The sequence below is a fragment of the Phacochoerus africanus genome, chromosome 13 (genome assembly GCF_016906955.1).
Source record: "Phacochoerus africanus isolate WHEZ1 chromosome 13, ROS_Pafr_v1, whole genome shotgun sequence".
Taxonomy (NCBI): Eukaryota; Metazoa; Chordata; class Mammalia; order Artiodactyla; family Suidae; genus Phacochoerus; species Phacochoerus africanus.
This window is the reverse complement of record NC_062556.1, coordinates 7,332,167-7,355,892: the sequence shown is the minus strand read 5'-3', so window position 1 is coordinate 7,355,892 and position 23,726 is coordinate 7,332,167. Positions and strand designations below refer to the sequence as shown.

The 23,726-nt window shown below is 40.1% G+C and overlaps 1 protein-coding gene across 1 annotated transcript in view; it reads right to left on the bottom strand.

Moving 5' to 3' along the window:
* Window positions 1-3,471: 3,471 nt before the first annotated feature.
* USPL1 (ubiquitin specific peptidase like 1) overlaps window positions 3,472-23,726 on the bottom strand; it is a 40,039-nt gene continuing 19,784 nt past the window's right edge. The window contains exons 6-9 of the mRNA XM_047756003.1: window positions 19,990-20,119; window positions 15,702-15,827; window positions 9,479-9,636; window positions 3,472-6,621 (exon numbers count right to left, since the gene is read on the bottom strand). Coding sequence (XP_047611959.1) covers window positions 4,733-6,621; window positions 9,479-9,636; window positions 15,702-15,827; window positions 19,990-20,119 — 2,303 coding nt within the window. The 3' untranslated portion in view covers window positions 3,472-4,732. The remainder of the gene's footprint in view (window positions 6,622-9,478; window positions 9,637-15,701; window positions 15,828-19,989; window positions 20,120-23,726) is intronic.

Sequence of the window (23,726 nt, the reverse complement as noted above, 5' to 3'; positions counted from 1 at the left end):
GCATATCAAGATACATTCCAAAAGAATTACGGATTCATGACAGAAGGAGAGAGAGAAGAAAAGGAAGAAAAAGGAAGGAGAAAAGAGGGAAGAAAAGAAACCTAGTTTGATTAGACGAGATGTGTCAATATTTATATATTTGGGGAGTAGAAGTGACTTTGATAAAAACCTAATACCAAGAGGAAAAGTCAATGAAATAATGTAAAACTTCTGTCAAAGCATTACAGATGATGGTCAATGGGAAATCGAAACTGCTACATGACAGAGGAAAGTTTAATACCTTTAAACGTAGAGAGCGGATATAAAGTACTAAGACTCCAGTCCAGCCAAGGGAGGCCTGCAGAGGTCCTTGTTCAGACAGCTTGCTCCCTGTCTGCTTCGAAAAACTTCCATCTCCATTTGTCTCTCTCCACAGGACACCCAGGCTCGTGCATAAACATATCAGGACCTCTACCATCTTAAAAACATTCACAGAAACCTAGATCTGATATCCCCTCACCGGGTGCCAGGTAAATATTTCAAAAGTATGGGTCTGTTATCTGCTCTTTCTCACCATCCCCACTTGAACCTGTTCACACTTGTTCTCAAAGCTCCACGGGACTGTCCTGGCTAAGTTACCAAGGGTCCCTCTTGCCAAAGGCAGTGTCAAGACTCTGTCTTCCTAGTTCTCTACTTCTCAGCAGCAGATCTGACAGCTCTTCCCTGATTTGGGGGACACCACTCACCTGGTCTTCCTCCCACTGCCCCTTTTGTTCCCCCACTGCTGTTTTAAGGCCCTAAATGACCCCATCCTGTATCATGGCATTAACAGGATATTATTATTATTCCTGAGTGTCTCCAGTGTCCCCCACTCCTGAGCCCCTATGCTGCAGATCCACTTTTCCTATTAAATTATCTCCATTTGGAAGTCTAATAGGCACCTAACACATAATATATCCTAAACTGAATTAATAAATTCTCTCCTTTCAATGTTTTCTTTCCCAAGTCTGTCCCATCTCAGTAAAATAGCACAATCCGCTTCTTCAGGCAACATAACCTGAAATTTATCTTTGCCTCCTCCCTTTACCCCACATCCAACCATCAACACAACCTGTTGACTCTACCTTTGAAATACAACAGTGATCCAGCTATTGTAGAGCTCTCACCCTTGTCCTAACTCTGAGACTGTCATAGACTAGGACTGATATAATATTCTGACCAACTGGACTCATTCTTCATGCATCAGTGATCTTTTAAAAACTGACCAGACCGGAGTTCCCATCGTGGTGCAGTGGTTAACGAATCCGACTAGGAACCATGAGGTTGCGGGTTCGGTCCCTGCCCCTGCTCAGTGGGTTAACGATCCGGCGTTGCCGTGAGCTGTGGTGTAGGTTGCAGACACGGCTCGGATCCTGCATTGCTGTGGCTCTGGCGTAGGCCGGGGGCTACAGCTCCGATTCGACTCCTAGCCTGGGAACCTCCATATGCCGCCGGAGCAGCCCAAAGAAATAGCAAAAAGACAAACAAAAACAAAAACAAAAACTGACCAGACCATGCTACTCCTTGCCCGAAACCTGCCAGTGGCTTCCCGTTATTCTCAAGCACTGACAAGTTCTTCACTACGCTCCACAAAGCTATACGCTGACTTCTGCTGCCTCTTCAATCTCATGTTCTCATTCTCTCTGCTTTGCTCACCCTGCTCTCAGTCATGCCCAGTGCCCTCAAGACTTTTGTTCTTCCTGGAATGCCCTTCGTCTACGCAGTCACATGGCCAACTCCCTAACTTGACTGAAGTACCTGCTCAAAAGTCACCCACCTCCAAGCAACCTTCCAAGTTCACTCAAGTCTGAAACAAGACCTCCCAGTCACTCACCCACTTTTCTCCATAGCATTTAGTGCCATCTGACATTCGTCAACCTCATTATTTAAAGACTCTGTACTTGTGAATTTTCCCATTTGCAAGAGTGTATTTGTAATGCTAAAAATCAGTATGCACAGTGGTTTTGTTTCCATTTACAGACGTGTGCATAGCAGTGGAAAATCTGAGTCCCTTGCAGCACACTTGGTCCACGTCACAAGGTCCTTGGTATCTGCTATGGACCATTTGGCATGGGCCAAACATGCTCACTTGACATTGTGGACAGGACCAAGTTTCAAGGACTGCTGGCGTGGACCAAATGTCTTAGGGGCTTTTTTGTGCTTTTTGTTGGTTATTTCACTGTTTAAAATGGCCCCCAAGTATGTGCTCCAGTGCTGTCTAATGTTCCTAAGAGCAAGAAAGGTGTGATGTGCTGCGTGGAGAAAATTCGTGTGTTGGATAAGCTTCATTCCGAGCATGAATTACACTGCTGCTGGCCCTGTGCTCAATGTTAATGAAGCAACAACTTATACTACATGAGGTGTCTGTAAACAGAAACACACAATAAACATCTGATTGGGTGACAAAGATGCTGTGCCCAGAGGCTCCCGGAAACCTAATTCTCTATTTCCATTAGGAGCAGTGGTTCAGTATTTGCTAATTCAGCATTCATGGCAACTTTCAGAACTATCAAAAATAACAAGAGTCAACCATATATATTCCCTGTTACCACCTACCATTTTATATTTACCTCCCTGTTTAGAAGGTAAATTACCAAAAGGCAAGGATTTCCTTTTTTCCCACTGTCTTGTCACTGAGGTTTACAACAGTACTTGGCACTCAGCAGAAATCTAGAAATAGAGTGAATAATAACAAATAAAGGATAAACAATTCCTCAAAGAAACTCAACTGGCCAATAAAGTTATAGAAAATATTCAATATCACTAATAATCATGAACGTAACCAGTAATAGCCAAAGTTTTTCCGCCTCTTCAATGCTACTACCTAGTGTTGGCGAGGGTTTAGCAAAGCCATTAAAGCTATCATTAAAAGACTATTAAAAAGTCTATTCGGGGAGTTCCCGTCGTGGCACAGTGGTTAACGAATCCGACTAGGAACCATGAGGTTGTGGGTTTGATCCCTGGCCTTGCTCAGTGGGTTAAGGATCTGGCGTTGCCGTGAGCTGTGGTGTAGGTTGCATACGCGGCTCGGATCCCGCGTTGCTGTGGCTCTGGTGTAGGCCAGTGGCTACAGCTCCGATTGGACCCCTAGCCTGGGAACCTCCATATGCCACAGGAGTGGCCCAAGAAATGGCAAAAAAACAAAAAAAACAAAACAAAACAAAAAAAGTCTTTTCGGTATAGCAGAAATTGGCACAACACTAAAAATCAATTACACTTTAATTTTTCAAAAAGTTGGGAAAAAAAAAAAGACTATAAAAAAGTGCATGTTCTTTGACCCAGCAATTCCACTCCCAGAAAATAAAAGCTGATCTACAGAAAATGTTATCAATAAGGGAAATTAACACTTGACAACAACAAAACAGTAGAAATCACCTCAAAATCTAAATTGGTAAAACAATGGTAATACACACTATGTAACATTATGTATCTACCCAAAAGTTGTCCAAAACTAAGACAGAAAAATGCTCATTAAATATTAAGTAAACACAGATCACACAAACAGGTACAAGAGAATCTCATTTTTATTTCTTAAAGTCTTTTATGCAGAGAGAAATGAAATTGTTTGCAAAAGTGTTAAGATGAATGCTCCAAGATCTTCCTGGTGTTTCTGTATTTTCCTGGTTTTTCCTTACAATGAACATGGGTTACTTCTGTAATCAGAAACAAGGGGAGGAGGAGATTGGAAGTAAATCGGACAAATGAATTTTGAAGCGTTCAGTGCCTAGCGAAGGATTCTTCCCCAAGACTGCCACCCTTAAACCTTAGTAACTGCTGCTACTAATTCAAATTACTAGAGCAGCAGTGCTGTTTGGGCATCCAAACTTAAGCGAAGCTAGAGGTGGAGCACTTCTAACTGCTAGAGTAACCAGTCTCAGCTCTGCAACAGCTCTGTGCTGTTTCCTCATCTGTTACTCATGATAAAACACCCTGCTAGCAGAAATGCTGAGGTTTAAATGAATTAATGTTCCATTTATGATAGAGCCCAACATATAGTAAGCCTTATATGCACTGGTTATTATCTTCTCCCAAAATATAGATGGTGTCCCACTTTTGTTACAGAAGTAAGTATCTTGAGGGAGAAAGATGATACTTGTAAACTCCTAACACATCAACACAAAAATAGATTACTTTTTCCTGTTAAGAGATCATTTTTTGATCACTTAACATCATGTAAAGTTCTAGTAACAAGTGTCCTGCCATCTTTTCTAAGGAGAAAAAGAGGAGACAAATGGAAAGGGAGAAGTTTTCATTCTACACACTCTACTGGTGGGAGAAACAGGCTTAGGCTCTTACATGGGACCACAGAACCACTAGCAAAACAAGTCACACATCATATATCATATACAGTAACTTAAGTCTGTGTCAACGAGTGTTTTCCCTGAACCAAGGTGACTAAGATTGACAATGCAGAAATTTAGTGTCCCCAACTATACAAACTGCCAGAAACTATACACTACTTTTCACTGTTGACACTTTGAAATCCTCACTCTTCTACAAATACAGAATAAAGCCACAAAGGAACAAATTCTTGATCATTTAAATTTGTAAAACAGATCACATGCTTCATGGGCCTAACCCAAGGTATACAGAACCTTCCAGTAGCTGACATTTTATTCATGATAAGGCCAGTTGTACAAACACTACCTAAAAACACAGTTAGGTTTTTCCCAGAGTAATAATAAATATTAAACTAAAAAGAGTTAACAAACATTCAACAATTCTCAAACAAATATTCATCAAAATGAGGTAAGTCTAATGTGTCATTTGCTAAAGAGTTTAATGCTGAAGGAGAAAAAAACTCATCAAAGATATCAGTTTTCATGGGACTTTCCGAGTTCAGTGTTCTAAGACAGGCATTATTTGTGAGTGAGTCTGGCTGCACTTCACAGTGACTCTTCTTGGTGGGGCTGCAGTAATTATGATCCTGTCTCAGATGTGTGTTCTGGGGAATGCTGTTTAATTCATTAGGTTCTGGTGCTGGGATGTGGTTGTCTCCCATTTCTAAATACCTAAAGTCAGCCTCCCCGTGTTCTGAGAGCTCTGTTGCAACAGCAGTTGTAGGGGACAGTAATTCTGCTAAAATTTCTTCGTGAGTTTGACCGCTGTACGGGGAAACACTAGGAGCCGTGGTGCATCCAGATTTGCTATCGGCAATGTCAATCTGATACTGTAGTTCTTTTAACAAGTCTTCTATTGATTCACAATCATTTGGAGACCCACAGTGGGACACGGGCTCTGAATTTTCACCTGCAAGCGCTCCATTTTGGGGGGAAGACATAAGAGCAGCTAATTTCTTCTTTTTAGCCTTAAGTTTTTTAAGCAGTTTTAGACGAAGTTTATGAATCTGATCCTCAGCTGAGTCTCTGCGGTTGGCTGAAGAAACACCATTTTCACTTCCATGAGAGCTGTGGTTAAGGTGCGAGCCGTATGAGGCGTTTTCACATTTCTTCAAAAGGTCCACGTGACCATTACCATGCAGAGAAGCTGGGCTGACTGATGATGGCTGGCTGGGTGGAGGGGTGCTAACTGGAGGGCCCTTACCTGCACACCTGGGAGCTTTTCTGGATGCCCGGTTAGCCTTTTGTTTTGAACCTTTAGTTTTAAAGCCACCAAAATTACTCGCCCCCTTAACTGAAGGCTGCAAATCAGTTATAGCGTTTCTATTATGAGCTGAAACACACGGTGGCATAAAAGAAGCACCCTTGCTTAATAAGCCTTTAACCCAACTTCCCACAAATGGTTTCTTCTGATTTTCTTTCAGAGATGGATTCTGTAATGACTTGGCTGTTACGGTTTGAGAAAATGCTGCTGTTTCTTTTTCCTTCAAATCAGACACCTGAGATGTAACATGCTGTTCTGGTTTTATTTTCTCAGTTTTCGGTGAAAGAAATTGCTTCGATGGAGCATCCTTCTCTAGGGCAACTGTGCCCTCAATTTCTACTGACGTTACTTCCTGTATAGGGTCAGCAGCATGAATGCCATTCACAGGTTTACAAACTACAGTATCTTCTGTATTCGGCTGTATTGACGGCATCTTCATATTTACAAGTTGAGACGAAAAGCTTAAATCCACACGCTGGTCTTGGGTAAGCTTGTCTTTGCATGGAGCCGATACTAAAGATGCTATTAGTGATTCTTGAGATTGCAAAGTATCTGTTTTGACAACTCCTGCATTTTCTGCCACAGCTTTATTTTCTAATAAAAATCCTTCAGAATTAACCTGTATTTCTTGCAGCGTCAAAGGTAACATACTGTCAACCAAACCTTTTGGACTTGAAAGTAAATGATGTCCAATAGCTATGGCGTCATCCTGTGAAAGAGTATTAGGAGCAACGGACACATTTGTGGGGTAAGTTCCCAAGGCCGTTTCCGCTGAGGCGGCATCGCCTAAAGGACACAGTGCTGGAGATGCTGGCTTCTCATCACCGAAAGCATGCTGATCACTAGGCTTTTTAAGTGGCTGGGAGGCAGATGCTTTATCTGTCATTTGGGATGCTTTTCTTTCCCAGATCACAATATGTATCTCTGAGGCAGGAACTTTGAATTCCTCACGCCTTTCAGAACACAGGCCTTTTAAGTCATCACATTCCAGCCAACATCCTGGGGGTGGGGAATGAAAGTCAAAGAGGTCAGATATTCAAAAAAACCACCATCCTAGATTAACTTTCTTCTGCTTTTAACTGCTATATCACCGGATAGCCGCCAAAGGAGAACACTTATCCTCATGTCACCATTTTTCTCTGGATAACACAAGTTATGGACAAACATCCAGAAATGTGAACAACTGAGGTCGTGTTAACTCTTTTCTAAAACACCCACAAAGAGCAAGACAGACGTATATTTAACTTCTAGAATTTAGACTACAGTATCACTTAATCTAACAATGCCAGGGGGAGGAGGAGGGAGTGGGATGGACTGGGAGTCTGGGGTTAATAGATACAAACTATTGCATTTGGAGTGGAGAAGCAAAGAGATCCTGTTGTATATATAGCACAGGGAACTATATCTTCTCACTTGTGATGAACATGATAGAGGATAATGTGAGAAAAAGAATATATATATACATATATAAATAAATAACTGGGTTATTTTGCTGTACAGCAGAAATTCACAGAACACTATATATCAACTACAGTGGAAAAAATAAAAATCTTAAAAAACAATGTCAGAAAATAGATTAAGTTTTTCCATATATATGAATTTTCAAGATAAATGAGGTTTGTTACTTCAAGTACCACACAGTTTTGTTCATTTTTTAATTTTATTTCTCTTTTTGGTTAAAAACGTAGTTTAGGGTTTTTTTTTTGTTTTGTTTTGGGTTTTGGGACTGCACTTGTGGTATATGCAAGTTCTCAGGCTAGGGATCAAATTAGAACTACAGTTGCCGCCCTACACCACAGTCACAGCAATGCAAGAGCTGAGCCATATTTGCGAACTACGCCACAGCTCACACCACAATGGGAACTCCTGCAGCTTAGGTTTTTAGGTGTCTTACTCTTATTTTATTTCTGAGCTCCTGGTTCCTCATTTGTCAAGCAGGAATGAGTTGATGGATGACAGGGAAAGAGGTTAATGCCACTCTCCACACCAAAAAAATACCAGACAAAATCATTTGCTAAGTTTGTGTGGATACACCCTGATAAACTATCTGAACCTACTACTTCTTATCCTGTACCCATTAGAACTTTGAGAATCTTTGTCTGCTCCACTGCATGTGCACATTAGAACCCCCTGACTAATATTTGGGCAGAAGTTCCCATTGTGGTACGGTGTAAGCCAATCCGACAAGTATCCACAAGGATGCGGGTTCCATCCCTGGCCTCACTCAGTGGGTCAGGGGTCTGGCATTGCCTTGAGCTGTGGTGTAGGTTGCAGACTCGGCTTGGATCCTGAGTTGTAGCTGTGGCTGTGGTGTAGGCCGGGAGCTGCAGCACTGATTCGACCCCTACCCTGGGAACTTCCATATGCCGTGGGTGCAGCCCTAAAAAAAAAGGCAAAAAAATATATATATATGTATATATATATATATTCATTCCTTGGCCTAGGGGGGAGGCAGGTCATTTTTTATAAGCTAGCCTTACAACTTTTATATGCTGTCAAGGTTAGAAACTATCTAATCTCTTCTACCTAAAGAGGATTTTTCATTCTCTAGAATGCAATAAAAAATTAAAATAAGAGTTTTTTTGGTTTTTTTTTTTGGTTTATGTTACTGAGAAACACTTGCAAATTCTGAAGTAGAGTAAAACTTTAAGGTAATAATTTCATTTATGAGTTTCAATTTGCAAAGTGCTTTTATAACATTATTGTGTCACCTATCTAAACTATCCCCAGAGGAAAACATCAAATATGAAAAATTTCCAAACAATAGAAAGTAGGAAAATTAAAAAAAAAAAAAATCAAAGTGACTCCTTACCAATGTCCTGATATAACACTTTAAGGAGACTGAGTTACCTTGTCTAGACAATGTGAACATTGTGAGGGAAACGAATTCAACTGTAGACCACATTCAATACATGGAAGGGAAAAAAATGAGCAAAATTCGTGAGCTGTACTTCTTCTTTTTTTTTTTTTTTTGGTCTTTTTAGGGCTGTACCCATAGCATATGTTGGAGGTTCCCAGGCTAGGGGTCGAATCAGAGCTACAGCTGCTGGCCTATGCCACAGCCACAGCAATGCAGGATCCAAGCCACATCTGCAACCTACACCACAGCTCACGGCAACACTGAATCCTTAACCTGCTGAGCGAGGCCAGGGATCAAACCAGCAACCTCATGGTTACTAGTCAGATTCGTTTCTGCTGCTCCATGGTGGGAATTCCCGAGCTGTACTATTTAATCTTCTATTGAAAAGTTTAATGATTTAAATAAAGGCTTTATATTGGCTATAGCTATTAGCAAACTAAGGATTTCAGATTTTCTATTTCACAGGGAGAGGAGGTTACATTGTTTGTAATGTCTAATAGTCTTAGAAACAGATGTATACTTTTATTTATATGACTAACAACTGCAAACTAAGCAAAACTTGTTTTGGTTTTCAGTTAACCTCTAGTACAATGCACTTTCTTTTAAAAGAAGTACAAGGTTACAGATTTTAAAAATCAAAACTGCCACCACTCTTTTATACTGAATGTATATGATTACTCATGTAATAAAAACAAAAAAAGACTATTGAGTGAAAATTAGCAAACTGTAAACCAGAAGCATATGATCTCAATCTGTCTAAAAAAGAAATATGCATATATGCATGTATATACCCATAAATATGTTGATATAAATCAGCAAAGTTAACAGGAATGATTCTAAACCATACATAGTGACAAGATAGAGAGGGACAGAATAGTTACAGGCAAGGACCAGAAGTGAGAAAAAAAAGAGTGAGGGCGAAGTCTGTCTTAAAAGGACAAGCTAGAGTTTGTCTCCGTGCCTATTATCATAAAAGAAAACCATTTAAACACTTACCATCGGCATCTAAAATCCAAGTTATAAAATGATTATTTGCTTGGTACTGAATTACAGAACTTATCTGATAAAGACAGCCTTCAGCATGAAATGCATAGCGCTGCAGGTCATTGTGTGGTAGGCCTTCCACAAAGTGCAGCATGAACATGGGGGACACTCTGTGGGAGAGAAGCGCACAGGAAGTCACACAAATGTAATTCCACGTGTCTGGTTGTACAAAAGATGGTCTGAGGCGAGTAAGTCACATATAACACTGTCAAGGCCAACTGCACGAATTTTTCTTGAGAACCTCCAGATGTGTGCCTTAGTTAGAAATAAAGAACTCACTCTAAGAAGTACGCAACAGCAAACCCTTCTCTGAATGCTATCACCGACAGTTGGAAGCCATCATGCAGTAAGTCTCTAACACAGACCATTAAACAAAAATTGCTCTGTAAGCTGCAACGCTGCTCTGGCTTAAAGCAGATCTCTCAGTAACTACTTCACAGAATCAAAAGAAAAAAACTAGACCTTTTAGAATTTTTTTTTGGTACCAAATACCCAAACTAATTGCTTTTGTTAGATGGGACAGGTAATATGTGAAACAAAATAACAAACCTAAGATATTCTAATAAACACTTTAAAACACCCAACCTGCTAATAACTTGGCTGCTTTCTCTGTTTTCTCAGGAAATAGAAAGATCCATCAAATTAACATTTCTACTTATAAAAAGTTTATAATGAAGTAAAGAAGAAAATACAACATACTGGTTACTATAAACTTCAAGACATCCACAATTTCAGAAATACCTTTTATTTTTACAGTAACATGCCAGACCAGAAAACAGAACCCAAAGATAGGCCTCAAATCACTAAATTTAACAAAGCTCTCAGGATTCACGAAAAATGCTGAGTATCTCTTTCCCCAATATTTAAACAGCTGTCAAAACTTACTTAGCTTACTAAAATTTATTCAGCTGAAATAAACTTGAATCAATGTCCAGAATGCAGATTATTCTGACAAGAGACAATTTGTAAATTATCCCTTGTCAATCTTTCTGTTAGAAAATCAAGTCTTTAAGTACTTATAAACAGAGTCTTGCAAAACTGTCTATAACAGTAAACTCCCATTTTTTTTGGCACACATAGTTCATTGATTTGAGATACCACTGACTATAAAATGTACCATTATGAAAGAATACTGCCAATTGAACTATACCACATTATCAATTTTTAGATGTATTCCCATTTCAAACGGGTTAAAAAGTAAGAGTGCATCTTTTGAGTCAATGATCCACAGATGTATTCTCAAAGCTGGATGTGCAGGCTTAGGCCTAAGTACTAATATTTAGATTTCTTGGCCTCATATGATACTTTTCAAGATATTTGCTGAGGCTTCTTACTAAGACATTCTCTCACTGATCCCCTGGACCATGAAATCTCACCACTTCTCTATGTGAGTTAACACATAGAAAATGTTAAATAGGCGGCATTTCTTTCTCTTTTTTTTCTTTTCTTTTTTCTTTTTTAGGGCTGCACCTGCGGCATATCGAAGTTCCCAGGATAGGAGTCAAATTGGAGCTGCAGTTGCCAGCCTACACCACAGCCACAGCAACGTGGGATCCAAGCTGCATCTGTGACCTACACCACAGCTTACGGCAACACTGGGATTGAACCCACATCCTCAGATTCGAGTCGGGTTCTTAACCTGAGCCACAACGGAACTCCAGCATTTATTTCTTAATGGCCTAATTTTAAAATGATAAGCTTATAAACGCTGGCACCTTGCCGACAATAAAATAAAGCGTGAGCCTCCTCCTTCCCTAGTTTATTTCCTCTCTAGGTCTCCAGGACCCGAGTGTCCCCTAGAAGTCACCCATGATCCTAGCTTCTCTCATTTCCAGCATCTTTCAGATGGGGAAAGAATTTTACCTCTAGCTTGGTAATAATAGATTTTCTCAGGCTTCTTCCTGCCCAAAATAACACCCTGGAGACTGTCAAAGATGATGGTCAGAGCTGAGGAGAGCAAGTTAGGTTCCGACTCAACCATAAAAAATTGGATGGGATGGGTTAACAGGGCTGGAACCAAGAGTCACAAGAGATATCAATCTAAGATCCATTTGCACTCACGTCCTTAACATGAGGTTTAAGTCCTCTCATTACGAGGGTCTACCCTCAGGAAAAGAGAAAGCAGGAAGGAGAGAAAGCAAGCACACGGGAACTGTACTAACTGCTCTGCTACGTAAAGACAGCAGGGAATACCATCTCTGTGCCACAAAGACCACGAGTCTTGTGCTAATGGCCTGAAGTACGAGTTTTTGATTGTCATCCCAACTAAAATAACATAATCTTTCATATTTTAGAAAATGGACATTTAACAATGTGCATATATGTGCTTCTAAGCTGTGATACTGTAGGCTTTAGGCAGAAAAAATCCGCAAATGTTAATTTTTAAATCTCATTACATTTTAGATTATATCCCTGCTTACTTAACTAATTTTAAATATGACAAAAAATTGGATGATATGAGTAAAATTAGGTATAATTCAAATAATTAGAATTGGTTCATATTAACTATAAATAAGAAAACACATCTTTAGAAAATTCAGCTGCCCAACAAAAGTTTATAAAGGTTTACAACTTTTCCTGGAGGTAGTTCAAGGATCTAAAAGTTTACACCTGTTTCCTGGAGGTAGTTCAAGGAGCTCCCAAAAAATAAAGCATTTCCTGCCAAACAATGAAGATTTAAATCAAGAAATGATTTTATATATCAGTATTCCACCCCAAATTTGTAGGGGAGAGTGTAGTTTATCTGTTTTTTAAAAGTCTCAAAATCACTGTATTAGGCACTTTAATAAAGCTTTATAGGCACAGAGCAGAAATGTCTTATTTCAATTCTCCCTACCACTCCTATATCCTTTACAAATAGTTTTAGAAAACAAACAAAAAGATCACCATTAACTGAAGTTTAAGTAAATAAGCTTTTCAAATGACAACCCAGAAAAGCATATGACTAGACTCCTATAGAAGATCATGGCAGTAACGAGAAGCTCATTGCAAGAGTTTGCGAAGTAAAATCAAATCCTATTCTAACTAATTCCTAAACAATTTACTCAAATTTCTTTAAAGTAGCAGATTTGGACCCACTAGATATAATTCATCTGATTTATCAGTGGATTTTTTTTCTAATGGGAACATACAGCAATGTGGATTACCTGAGACAAAGTGTGCAGGGAACTCTGAACACTGTTAGTTTTTAGAACACTGTGAAGATCAAATTATGCACAATACATGACGAACCTAATTACTTTTAAGTTATCCCTAAAAGCTATATTAAATTCACTTCTAAATTCCATTAGATACCATTAATCAAGTTACACAAATTTCAAAGTAAAAATACCCCAAAGAACTTTATAAAGAATTTGTTTTAAATTTAAGTGAAATTTCTTTGCAGTATAGCAGAATTGACAGAACACTGTAAATCAACTATAATAGAAAATATAAAAATCTTTAAGTGAAATTTTATATACTAGTTCAATTTACTTTTGAATATGGTAAATATCCAAATTATAAATTCTGCTTATAAACTGACCCATTCATTAGAACTCTAAACACATTTCCCATAGAAATACTGTTTGGATACACTTCTAGATCAGAGCATGAATCTTCATTTTAAGTAAAGCAACATATTTGCATAACTAAAAATTACATGCTGCAATGTGAACAATTACCAGAGCAAACGAAATAGCAGTGAGTTTGTCTTTGATGCCAGGGCTTGAGAAAAAGCAGGTATAAACAAACTGTTAAATTATATGGACCAAGTAGCCTCAAGCGATCCCTCAGTCCAGTGCAGGATGAGAAATGCCCCATATCCTGCTGCCCTTCAACCTCATCACCAAGGAAAGCACTTTAAAAAAGGGATTCCCTTAAGACTCAAATCTCAAAGCCTGGACCAGAGACAACTAAGACGGACTACAGACTTTTGGTTAAAGGTAACTTCCTCTTCTCTCCCACCCAAATGCTATCAGAAGATAGGACAAAAGGAGTTCCTGTCATGGTGCAGCAGAGATGAATCCAACTGGAAACCATGGGGTTTCGAGTTCAATCCCTGGCCTTGCTCAGTGGGTTGGGGATCTGGCGTTGCCATGAGCTGTGGTGTGGGTCGCAGATGCGGCTCAGATCTGGTGTTGCTGTGGCTCTGGCGTGGGACGGCAGCAATGGCTCCAACTGGACCCCTGGCCTGGGATCTCCATGTGCCGCAGGTGCAGCCCACAAAAGACAAAAGACAAAAAAAAGAAGATAGGACAAAAAAAATGAAGGACAAAAAAAAAGGCAATAAGCCAAGAGAACAAAGGAAGGAGACATGAGCAAACAAGACAATACTTAGAAGACAAAAAGCAAAGAGAAAAATGGTAACTCAGTGGAGTGAATGAAGTGATGAAAGGGCTGCTACAGATCGCGCCTACTGATGAGAAGAGCCTAGATGCCCCCAACAAGCCCTAAAAGACTCAATAACTGACAGGCAACAGCTGCTGAAGAATGTAGGCATTAAGGCCCTGGCTGAATATAGAGACAGCGACCACAAGCTGTATAAAGACGGCTCCCATGCCATGCCCTGGGTGCAGGGAGGAGCCAGTGGAGATTAGAATCCTGGAGCAGAAGGATAAAAGGTAGCCAGAGAGAGGTTTCCAGGGGGAGAAAAAAAGGAGGAGAACTTAAAAACTGTGGAGGGGGGGGTTCCCGTTGTGGTGCAGCGGAAACGAATCCGACTAGTAATCATGAGGTTGCAGGTTCCATTCCTGGCCTCTCTCAGTGGGTTAAGGATTTGGCATTGCCGTGAGCTGTGGTGCAGATTGCAGATGTGGCTTGGATCTTAAGTTGCTGTGGCTGTGGTGTAGACCAGTGGCTACAGCTCCGATCTGAACCCTAGCCTGGGAACCTCCATATGCCGCAGGTCCCCCCAAAAATGGAAAACAAACAAACATCTGTAAAGCATTTGAGTGTTAGAAAATTTATTAATAGATATTTGAAGAATCTGGAAAAAATTCACAATGCATACATATATATATATATATATTCGCAAAGCAAATGAAAGTAATTTGCTCCAGCCAAGCAATTAATAATTCCCGGAAAAATAAAAGAGTTATAAAAGACATGAAACAACTATGTATATTGCTTGGCTGGAGAGTGCTGATTTAACCAAAAATGTAACCATTTTGGAAGGACAGGGAGAGGTTAAACAGAAATGGGGCCCAGGTGCTGGTGTATTAGCCCCAGCCCTCAGCTACTATAAAATGGGGAGAAGACTGTGTCAGGGTGGAAGAGGTACACTGTTTTGAAATGTGAGAGTCGACACAACCGTAAAGGTTTAAAGCAGGTGGCTGGAGACGGGGTAGGAGGGCATTGCTCTGTTCCCCTTTTAAGTCCTGGCACTAGGAGAGGAACTGAGAATTTATTACTTGGTTGAAAACAAACCTTTAGGAAAGGTTCTGAAGGGTTTCCTGCCACAGACAAGGGCATCAGAAAAAATTTAAAAAAGGTTAATGTCACTAGTTCTTTATCACATCAAATTAAACCTCAAAACATTTCCTTTGGGTGGAGATAAGGGCAACTGAAAAGAAAGGTTAAAGAGGATGTACATGTGTGAGAACATATGAAAAAAAGAGAAAAACTGCCGAAAATGGAATTGACCTGTGAATTTTTAAAGATATAGGGCTTCTGATAACACTGGAAAAGATAATTCTGACCAGTCCTCCCACTGAGGAAAAACAGAAGAGCCGGCAAAATATAATAAACACATCTGCTCAAGGGCAGCAAAAAGCTTATAAGAGGATAAAGAATTAGCAGGCTGAGGTCTGGAAGAAGATGGAAATTCAGACAGATGAGCCTATGGCTCATCTTCGAATCATCTTAGTTCTTGAAATTAGATTAAGGAAATCCTAGAATTCTAATGACTTCAGGCACTTGGCAGAGGTGAGAAAGACTGAAGTTTAATATCCTTTAAAAGAGCAAAAAGGCAAAAGAAGACAAGACACTAGGAGTAGGTTAGCTCTGCAGTGGTATGTCACCCGAATAATCTGCTTCCTGGCCGGAGTTCCTGATAGAAGAATTTTGGTGATTCATAAACATATATTAACTCAAATTACTGAAAAGTAGGTTGTAGTCATCACTTTCTACACATTAAAAAAAAAAAGTAAATCCACCCTCATTTTGTTCTAAGAAGAGTAAGGCAATATAAACTCACTTTTCCAATACCATTTTTCTTATTTGTAACTTATTGTTGCAGTTGTTACATGGACCAAAATGGGCAGCGTTAAGTGGATGCCACTCAGGGATAACATTTGTAAAGGTGACCAGATTCTTCATACATCTATAAAAAAAGAAGACAAATTTGATTAAGTTAAATTTATTTATGTTAACTTATGTCAATGTCTAAAGTAAAAGGTACATTCCTCTTTTTCTTTTTGTCTTTTTGCCTTTTCTAGGGCCGCTCCTGTGGCATATGGAGGTTCCCAGGCTAGGGGTCTAATCAGAGCTGTAGCCACCAGCCTACGCCAGAGCCACAGCAACTCGGGATCTGAGCCTCGTCTGTGACCTACACCACAGCTCACGGCAACGCCAGATCCTTAACCCACTGAGCAAGGCCAGGGATTGAACCCACAACCTCATGGTTCCTAGTCAGATTCGTCAACCACTGAGCCACGACGGGAACTCCTCAAAAGGTACATTCCTTTATTTGTTTATTCATACTCCTCAGTCCCCCAGATCAATAAGCCAATGTTCTTCTCTAACCCCACCTGGGTACAGCTCTCTGTAGAGTCTCTCCACATTAATTACCTTTAGTTTGTCAGCTATGACATGAAGAAAGTGTTAAAGGCTGGGTCGCTCAAGAGCAATACCACTGCTATTTCGCACTGGGAAATTTTTTGTCGTGGGGCTTCCTGTGCACTGTAGGATGTCTGGTCTCACCCCTGATCTCGACTCACTAGATGCTAGTAACAGCCTCCAGCTGTAGCAACTAGTTATCTCCAGACATTCCCAAATGTTCCATAGGGCAAAAAATACCCCCTAGTTGAGGTCCACTGCTCTAAGGTCTTCTTTTGTTGTTGTTGTTGCTTCTGCTTTTTGGGGCTGCACCCCTGCATATGGAAGTTCCCAGGGTAGGGGTCTAATCAGAAATACAGCTGCCGGCCTACACCACAGCCACAGCAACGCCCGATCTGAGCTGCATCTGCGACCTACACCACAGCTCACAGCAACGCTGGATCCTTAGCCCACTGAACGAGGTCAGGACCTCATAGTTCCTAGTCAGATTCATTGCTGCTGCACCACAACGGGAACTCCAGGGTTTTCAAGTTTATTAAGAGCTCACCCCTTGCTCAAAAAACTCACAATGTGGCTATCCATTAACTGACAACCAAAAGAAAAGGGGCACTTCCAAATATATATAATCGAGAAGAGAGACAACTTAATTATCTTGAACCTTAAATACTGGAACATCAGATGTGAGCGAATTGTTTTCACAGTTTCCACAAGCTCTAGATTTGCACTTTAGCCTTGATACTTGATAGTAATAGGAATCTAAAAAAACAATCTTTAGAGAAGGACACCGCACCTCAAACAGGTTCACTTTAATATCTTCAAAAGAACATTTATTAGCTAAGGGACACTAGCTTCTTTTCTAAACAATAACAAATATTGACAAATCATAAGTGAGATAAGCAAGGCTGTTAAAAATAGATCAGTTCTCCAGTAAGCTAACACTTTAAAAGCAAAGCTACATAAAGCCATCAACAAATGCACTAGCATATTTCTGCTAAATTCTTAGTTCTCAGAGATCAATGTTAAGTAAAGCCACCTATTTCTTAGTTAGTAAAAGGAACTTTATCTCAGCAAATAAGTGTTGAGGCTCCACATAACGGCTAACCCTTCTGAGCACTTACTATGTGCAAGAAGATACTGTGCTAAAGACTTGTCTGCCAAACAAATCAAAGCGGCAGACCGGATTCTTACTGCCATTTTACAGATGAGGAAAGTGAGACACAGAGTGTACATCGGATGATAAATGACAGCCTGAAGATACGAATCCATGGAGTCTAACTCCAAAGACCACGTTTTTAACTACCTCCAGAATGTGTATATCTTCTAAAGCAAGTACAAGCTCTTCAACTGCAGCACTAAAAACAGCAGCACAAAAATGAATGAGTTTGCTGGAAATTCTTCCATCAGACTCAAGTAAAAGTAAGTTTTAATGTAATGTTACTTCATTTTAGCTTTTCCTCTGTAAGTACTTTTATTTTTAGAACAAAGAATTAAAAAAAAAAAGCAAATCCAAGTGGTTGGTTATTAAATAACGAAGCCACCGACCCTCTGTTTATATATTATCTCCCTAACTAACTAGTCTGATTTTGGCCAGGATAAAGATTATTTCTGTTAAGTTCCTGGCATGCAGGAAATGCTCAATGAAAAGCTGTCAAACAATAAGATGAGATTTTGGAAAAGCTATAATTAAGCTGATTTTAATCATCAGCCTTGTTTACGTTATTTATATTATTTAAAATCCAGGTGGTGATTAGGCAGCATACCACAGTGCACATGGAACGTCTCAGAGAATGGAAAACCTAAGCCTGAATCTTGCCATTTACTAGGGTGTCACTTGGGCATCAATTTAACTTCCGTCAAGTTTCAGTTTCCATATTCATCAAATGAGAAGAAAAACAGGTAAGTTATTGAAATCGATAACAAAAGACCTAGAAGCAACTATTTGTCCTCATGCTCACTCGCACAAAGACCATGACTAAAATTATTTAAGTCCTCGGTATTAATGAAATGCTAATTCTTATTCTGTTCTAGTACTTACTTTAAAGCTTAAGTGGTAAAAAAACAAATGTTTCTTGGTTTTGTAGCCTGGATTCCCTAGAGGATTCTCTGAGACTCACCTCTCCTCAACTGATCCCTAAATACCTTAAAAAAAAGTCTTAGATAATAAATACCTAAAGTAATTTTTCTCTTATACTTTCGTTTAATAACTTTGAGAGACTCCAAATAGGTAAATTTAAGGGAAGAAGAAATGATGTATCTCTATTATAGCAACTTGAATAAATGACCAAGAGAACCAGTTTGGTCATCTTTTTTTTTCTTTCTTGGCCACACCTGTGGCAAACGGAAGTTCCCAGGCTAGTGGTCAAATGCAAGCTGCAGCTTGCTGGCCTACACCACAGCCATAGCAATGCCAGATCCGAGCCGGCCACGGATCAAACCCACACCACAGCAAGGACATGAGTGGACAAGTCCAGATCCTTAGCCTGCTGTGCCACAGGAAAACTCCAGTTTGGTCATCTTTTAGATGCCAGCCAGCCAGCAACTTTCTCATGTATGGACAAAGTGAGGGTGTCATGTCTGACGAAGTTTCTCTCCTCTTCTAAAATCTAGTTTCTCTCCTTATTTATGTGATAGGTGTATGGAAGCAAAATAAATTTGCAGCTTCTTTCTTCTCCCTGCGTCCTCCCAAGTACCAATCTCAGGGCCCTGAACAGCAGTCAGGACCCCTGTGATCCTCACCTAGAGGCACCGGGAAGTAGAAAGTATGGCTGAGACAGCTCACGTGGAGAAGGGCTCTGGAGGTAGCTGGTCTTTCATGGGACTGAGGGAAGGAACGGGAAAGCGAAAGTTACCTGTGAGAATGGCTGCCCGACTCGGGGAGTCTAAGTCAAGTTTCCATGATGTTCAAAACAAGCAAACAAAACACATCGTTTTTCAAAGAATTCCAAGAGGTATTCTTATTCAGCAGGGAATCCAGGGGAAAGTGCGACTTTCTCCTTTGTCCCCACTTCCCACTAAAGAAGTTCTTAAGACAATTCCTTCTAGGAATTTATCAAACTATGGTTGGTTGCTGTTTTGTTTTGTTTTTTTTCCAAATCTTCCAGTTTGAAGAAGCAAGCAAATTGCTGTTTATGGGCCTCAAATTTTTAATCTTAGGAGTGGAGAGACTTTAATATGTGGTGGGAAATTTTATTAAGGGTAGAAGAAAAAACCAGGGAGATAGCAGTGCTACAAGTGGAAGCAAGTTTTCTTCAAATTTTATGACTTGGAACCATTTTCTTTTTTTTTTTTTTGGAACCATTTTCACTAGAATAAACTGGTTTTAAAAAAAGAGAAAAATTAACCTGTTTCAGACTTACAGACACAGAGAACAGACTAATGGTTGCCAAGAGGGAGGAGGAGGGAGAGAGATGGATGGGGAGTTTGGGGTTAGTAGATGCAAACTATTACGTTTAGAATGAATAAGCAATGAGGTCCTGCTGTACAGCTCAGGGAACTATGTCCAATCTCTTGGCTTAGAACATGATAGAAGACAATATAAAAAAAAGGAATGTGTGTATATATGTATATATGGATATATATATCCGTATATATGGATATATATATACATGGATATATGGCTGGGTCACTTTGCTGTAAAGCAGAAATTGCCACAACGCTGTAAATCAACTATAATTTTAAAAAATAAAAAAATAAGGAAAAAAACTAACCTGTTTTGATACTTGTGTCCACAGTGTGAACATTCAAAATTCCAAGAAAAAGAATATGTGAAGAGCCTTTCGATGTCAGGTTCTATTTTTAAGAGAAGAGGAAACGCAAACACAGGGCTTTCCATGTCACCTTAAAGAAAAAAAAATTATTGCTTATAATTAGCTGAAAAAAGTAAACCCAAATTATGAATTTTTCTCACTGCATTCATAGTACGAATATATGTGAGCATATAATATGACAGAGGAAGTTATTCACAGCTGGGCAAGGAAGTTTTTGAAGCATTTTTCTTAAAATGTCCATCATAAGACTTAATTAACACTATCTTTCTTTAGTCTTGGTGGACATTTATGAAAGCTTCTTAAGACAAAAGATACAAAAGACTCAACTATTTCTTCAGATCTTTTTAGCTTTTCTCAGGGGAAAAAAAATCCTCAGAACTGTAATAGCCCTAGAGTATTATAAAAACAAAACAAAAAGATGTACAGATTTCTTTGGTGCAGATACTAAACATAATAGCACTGGTGAAACCCTGCAGAAGAATCACAGTTGGACAAAGCCAAGTAAAAGCCCTCCCTGTCCTGACGCTCCTGTTCCCACGTGGAGCGGGCAAGACACGCCAGGGCTGGAGGACCAGAGGCCAACCCCCTGACTCCTCGCCTACTACTCTTCTTAATCTTCTAACAATTAAGATTAAGCTTCGGAGTTCCCGTCGTGGTGCAGTGGTTAACGAATCCGACTAGGAACCATGAGGTTGCGGGTTCGGTCCCTGCCCTTGCTCAGTGGGTTAACGTTCCGGCGTTGCCGTGAGCTGTGGTGTAGGTTGCAGACGCGGCTCAGATCCTGCGTTGCTGTGGCTCTGGCGTAGGCTGGTGGCTACAGCTCCTGTTAGACCCCTAGCCTGGGAACCTCCATATGCCGTGGGAGCGACCCAAAGAAATAGCAAAAAGACAAAAAAAAAAAAAAAAAGATTAAGCTTCAACTTAAGGCTAAGGAAGACCTGAATTTTGTTGTCACTGAAACAAAAAAATCGAACTGTGAATCCTGTCTTCCAACTTAGAGACCAGCAAACAAGTAATGAGTAGGAGGATTTAGAGCCTCTTCCATTCACCCTCCACAGGCCTGTCTCCTTCCTGTCCTCCTGTCCCCTGGGAGCTTAGATGCTGCCTTCCTGATCTGGCCCTGGAGAGAATCTCAGTCCTTCCACCTGCCCCTCCCCTGGGACAGGATCGCTTCCACAGCTCAGTTCTCCCCCTGCCTGGAACTGCAGCTGTCTGGAACACCGCCAGGAAGAGTCACCTTGGCAGGACCAAAAGGCAGAACCGTAGGTCTTACTGCCTGAGCGTACCCTATAAATATCAGTGGTCACAAAGGCTACTTATTAGTCACCTTTGTGGTACAGTCCCGCTCTTATTTTTGTACAAAAACATAAAATCAAAATATTTTTGTAGGAGTTCCCATCGTGGTGCAGCGGAAACGAATCCAACTAGGAATCATGAGGTTGTAGGTTTGATCTCTGGCCTTGCACAGCGGTTTAAGGATCCAGCATTGCCATGAGCTGTGGTGTAGGTTGCAGACACAGCTTGGATCTGGTGTTGCTGCGGCTGTGGTGTAGGCCAGCAGCAACAGCTACAATTAGACCCCTAACCTGGGAACCCCCATATGCTGTGGGTGCGGCCCTCAAAAGACAAAAAGACAAAAAAAAAAGAAAAAAAATTTTTGTAAACAGAAATATAAAATCAACACCTTTAGCAGCTCAATACCAAAAAAATGAACAACCCCATCAAAAAATGGGCAGAAGATCTAAACAGACAATTCTCCCAAGAAGACATACAGGTGGCCAAAAACACATGAAAAGATGTTCAACATCACTCATTATTAGAGAAGTGGAAATCAAAACCACGATGAGGTACCATCATCAAAAAGTCTATAAACAATAAATGCTAGAGAGGATGTGGAGAAAAGGGAACTCTATTACACTGTTGGTGGGAAAGTAAACTGGTGCAACCACTGTGGAAAACAGTATGGAGATTCCTCAGAAAACTAAAAATAGAACTACCATTAGATCCAGCAATCCCACTCCTGGGCATCTATCCAGAAAAAACCATGACTCAAAAAGACACATGTACTCCAATGTTCACTGCAGCACTATATACAATAGCCTAGACATGGAAACAACCTAAATGTCCATCAACAGAGGAGTGGATCAAGAAGATGTGGTACATATAAACCATGAGATATTGCTCAGCCATTAAAAGGAAAGAAAGAACAGCATTTGCAGCAACACGGACGGACCTAGAAATTACCATGCTAAGTGAGGTCAGTCAGACAATGAGACACCAACATCAAATGCTATCACTTACATGTGAATCTAAAAAAAGGACACAATGAACTTCTTTGCAGAACAAATACTGACTCACAGACTTTGAAAAACTTATGGTTTCCAAATGAGACAGGTTGGGGAGTGGGGAGAAGCACTAGGGGTTTGGGATGGAAATGCTATAACATTTGGTTGTGACGATCACTGTACAACCATAAATGTAATAAAATTCATTTAAAATTAATTAATTAAAAATTTAAAAAAGAAATGCAAAATCTCCTAAAAATGAACATATTCAACACCATGAGCATAAACAGTGTGTAGTATAACATGAGTCTATAATTAGTTATCAGCCTTTAAATGCTTACTCCTCTGTTACCGAAAAAAAATTTTTTGGCTGTGCCTATGGCATGCAAAAGTTCCCAGGCCAGGGATCAAACCCACGCCACAGCGGTTTGACAATGCCGGATCCTTAACCTGCTGTGCCACAGGAGAACTCCTCTACTGCAACTAAATATTAAGTGAAAAATGATTTAGGAGTTCCCATCGTGGCTCAGTGGTTAACGAATCCAACTAGGAACCATGAGGTTGCGGGCTCGAACCCTGGCCTTGCTCAGTGGGTTAAGGATCCGGCGTTGCGTTAGCTGCAGTGTAGGTCACAGACACTGCTCGGATCCTGCGTTGCTGTGGCTGTGGCGTAGGCCTGCGGCAACAGCTTCGATTAGACCCCTAGCCTGGGAACCTCCATATGCCGAGGGAGCAGCCCAAGTAAAGGCAAAAAGACAAAAAAAAAAGTAAATGATTTATATTTCAGCAATGACAGCATAGACTCTTTCAGGTCTAAAAACACAAAGTTCTCAATGAATCAAAGTAAGAAAGAGCTTAAAACACAAATAAGTTACATGATTACAGATCATTTTAGGTAATTTACAAAGCTCCAAAACTGATCTTAACTATTTTTCCTTTGATTATGAGTTTTGTGGGTATAAAGCATCCTACTAGAGAATATATAATACCAATGTCTATTTCTAATTTTTGTGATCTCTTGCTTAAATTATTAAATGGTTTCTTTGCCTCTAATATCTTAACCTCAACTTTTACACAACTACAGATCTTCCTCACCTTGTGACAGGGTTATGTCCCAATAAACCTTTACTTCGTAAGTTGAAAATATTGTTAAGTCAAAAATGCAGTTAATACACCTACCCTGGTGAACATCATGGCTTAGCCTGGACTACCTTCAATGTGCTCAGAACATGTACGTTAGCCTGCAGGTGGGCAAAATAACCTAATACAGAGCCTGTTTGATAATAAAGTGATGTGCATGTCTCACATAATTGATTAACTACTACACTGAAAGTAAAAACAGAATGGTGGGCTGGTCCAGAATGGCTGTAAGTGTATAGGGTTGTTTCCCCT